Below are 1,907 nucleotides of genomic sequence, written 5' to 3' on the forward strand. Positions count from 1 at the left end.
ACCATCGGATTTCTTTTCATCGGAGAGAATTCTTCGAAATATTATAAAACAAAAATCTTATTGTTATTTACATGAAAATATAAAGGTTGCAATAATTTTTAAATTAATAGAGATTAAAGTATCGAATGATAAAGACATTTTACGCGCTTATATAGGCACGATATGACAAGTGGTGAAAGTGACTAGAATCCGCTCTTAAAAGGAAATCCGATGGTTTTGAAACCAACACCCTGTGTGTATATGTGTATATTTGTGTGTATATTCTAGAAAAAGACCCTTTGTGGATGTGATGTTCACGGAATGCCGCCATAAAAGCAGATACACAAGGAGAGTATATAGACCTTATGCAGAGCTTAATCTTTAAAGGTGCACTGAGCCGCTATTTTTTTTTTCCTATTTTTTCTTATTGTAAAACTCGCATCAGCGGAAGTTCACAGAGGAATGGAAATGGGACATCGCACGCGACGTCATCCATGCCACCCTCTTTCATTAGGGCACCACAGTGCTGTTTGCCACCTCCATTGTCGGGTTGTCCGCCCCACTTATCGCTCCACCTGGTATAACCGGTTTTTGCCAACGAATCACCCAACACCGTAACCCATTCTCCTTCTGCATAAAGATCGTGTATACCTAAAAAAGCCTCGTCGGGATAAGCTGCGCCCTTGATCGGTCCAGAACGATTAAATACGTCCAATAGTATCTGAAAAAAAGATCAACAGATTGCATAGCGTGTAACATTAATTTTGGATAATTACGATATGGTATTCGACGTCCTTATAATCGTTATTCGTATTTTTCGCGTATCTTACAAATGTATTTGATCGAAGAAAATCAAAATCATACGAATCATTTATTGCGTAATCAACAATACTTAAGTATGTTAAATGGATTAGCGACTCACACGCTCCTCAGCGATAGAATTGATGATGGCGAGATGACCACCCTCCTCATTACAGAACTTCCTCGCGTCGTTCCACGTGGCGGCCCTCGTGTGCAACTTATGCGCGCCGATACCTACCGCGTAATGATAATCGTCTCTCATTGGAGCGCCGTGCATGGCCACGTTGCACGAACACATCATGCCGTGCAACATCACGTTTTGAGTGTAGAATTGCTCGAGACGTTGCCGGCTCTGTTGCGTCATCCAGTCCGATTGTCCGGGGATCGTCGAGCTATTGACCGATGTCAAGCACGGGCAGCCGGATTCCGGATTATTGATGCTCGCGGCCGCGTCCTGTGCGCCCCCGTTCAGATCCGCGGCGGAGGTTGTCTGTGCGGGGTCGTATCCTCTCGTTGTTGCAGCCGAGACAAACGGCTCCTCGAGAACACCAAGCAGCAGTTGCACAATGCAGCCGGCGAATAAGAAGTACACCATCATTCTTCCCGTGAATTCGTCGCTCTTCGAAGATTAGCTTTGCAAAGTACTCCGCTGAGATCTGCGACCGAACAACATCGTCAAGTTTGCAGACAAAATGGAGATTCTCTTTTAACAAAAAGATGAGAAGATTGGAAGCTATTTGTAATATCAGTAATGATAGGGATTTATAATTAATGAGAAATGTACTACGTATGTACGTATTACTTCGAAGAAAATTATTAGTTCGTCGCACAGTTTCCAAATTAAATTTCTATATCTATATTATAAATACTTCTTCTCAAACAATCTATCGAAAAAAATAGAGATTTGATTCTTGATACAACAAAGGAAAAACGTCATAAACTGTTTGGTGATAATAAAAAACTGATATGAGAGAAATTAAATATCCCGATAATATGAATCTTACGATATAATACGATAAATAAAGAAATTTAATGCAGGATAAATTGTATGATAAATTCTGAAGAATATTCATATATGAAAAATTATATATATGTACATGAAATTTAATACTTTGCAATAAAAAAAT

The 1,907-nt window shown here is 39.8% G+C and overlaps 2 protein-coding genes across 8 annotated transcripts in view; one reads left to right on the forward strand and one right to left on the reverse strand.

Moving 5' to 3' along the window:
• Nucleotides 1–1,907, forward strand: part of LOC108754692 (follistatin-related protein 5-like) — a 40,257-nt gene that overhangs the window by 24,976 nt on the left and 13,374 nt on the right. The gene's annotated exons all lie outside the window — the stretch shown is intronic.
• LOC108754694 (hemolymph lipopolysaccharide-binding protein-like) overlaps nt 220–1,907 on the reverse strand; it is a 2,978-nt gene continuing 1,290 nt past the window's right edge. For both annotated transcript variants that reach the window (XM_018497192.1, XM_018497193.1), the window contains exons 2-3: nt 902–1,436; nt 220–700 (exon numbers count right to left, since the gene is read on the reverse strand). In XM_018497192.1, the coding sequence (XP_018352694.1) occupies nt 404–700; nt 902–1,378 (774 nt within the window). In that variant the 5' untranslated portion in view covers nt 1,379–1,436 and the 3' untranslated portion in view covers nt 220–403. The remainder of the gene's footprint in view (nt 701–901; nt 1,437–1,907) is intronic.

Source organism: Trachymyrmex septentrionalis, unplaced genomic scaffold (assembly GCF_001594115.1).
Source record: "Trachymyrmex septentrionalis isolate Tsep2-gDNA-1 unplaced genomic scaffold, Tsep1.0 scaffold80, whole genome shotgun sequence".
In the NCBI taxonomy this organism is placed as follows: Eukaryota; Metazoa; Arthropoda; class Insecta; order Hymenoptera; family Formicidae; genus Trachymyrmex; species Trachymyrmex septentrionalis.